We start from the raw sequence: 964 nt of genomic DNA, 5'->3' as shown, positions 1-964 counted from the left end.
ATCGATTTTAAAAGTATGTAAACATATGTTTACCAATTTTGTTGCAATATCAATATTAATATGAGATGTACAAGCTTTAAAGATATTTTCGAAAGAGGGCGTTTTATGTGGTCTTGTCTAATATAGCGCAAATTATACAGAATTCTTAATTAATATTGATTTACAGAAACAGTAAAAATAGTCCTACATATAAATATGAATAAACTGTTAAATTCTGTGTAAGTCTAGTTACGTAAACCTTATAGAATATGATTCCAAATTTAATCTTCCTTTAGCTATAACTGAAATAAATGCGACCGTTAAATCAACCACAAAAAAATTTACGCATTTTAATAAATATATATGAAATCATTTATATTTCAAGATTTTTAAGAATAAAAGTCTAACAAATATTATCTCTGAACAGGCTAGAAAAATTTCTGAAAGTGTAAATGATAATAATATTGATGTTATATCAACAACCCTAAAGCCCACTACACATAATGATATCGAAAAGAAGAAAAGCGTAAAACCTTTTAAAATTTTTAAGAACAAAAATCTAACAAAATTTATCTCAGAACAGGTTATATTCATTCATATAAATATGAATAAACTGTTAAATTCTGTGTAAGTCTAGTTACGTAAACCTTATAGAATATGATTCCAAATTTAATCTTCCTTTAGCTATAACTGAAATAAATGCGACCGTTAAATCAACCACAAAAAAATTTACGCATTTTAAATAAATATATATGAAATCATTTATTTGTAATATATAAATTGAAATAAATCGTTAATAGAATCAGTTAGTTAAGTTAACTTAAAGAAATTAGCTGTAGTTTATAGCAAATATTCTTATAATGTTAGTATTTAAAGGCATTAAAGTTTTAGCTATACCTTTCCTAGTTCTTTTAAGCATTTGTGAAACAGAAAATGCTTACATTTCGTCGCAAGTATGATTTTTTTATAGAAAAGTTTATATATG

At 24.2% G+C, this 964-nt stretch overlaps 1 protein-coding gene across 1 annotated transcript in view; it reads left to right on the top strand.

Moving 5' to 3' along the window:
* Positions 1-839: 839 nt before the first annotated feature.
* The window catches only part of LOC119614176 (putative mediator of RNA polymerase II transcription subunit 29), a 5087-nt gene continuing 4962 nt past the window's right edge, over positions 840-964 (top strand). The window contains exon 1 of the mRNA XM_037970305.1: positions 840-932. Coding sequence (XP_037826233.1) covers positions 840-932 — 93 coding nt within the window. The remainder of the gene's footprint in view (positions 933-964) is intronic.

The sequence above is a fragment of the Lucilia sericata genome, unplaced genomic scaffold (assembly GCF_015586225.1).
Source record: "Lucilia sericata isolate MDLA Ls3-8-SP2 unplaced genomic scaffold, ASM1558622v1 Contig002667F_arrow, whole genome shotgun sequence".
Taxonomy (NCBI): Eukaryota; Metazoa; Arthropoda; class Insecta; order Diptera; family Calliphoridae; genus Lucilia; species Lucilia sericata.
This window is presented reverse-complemented; position numbering and strand designations above follow the sequence as displayed.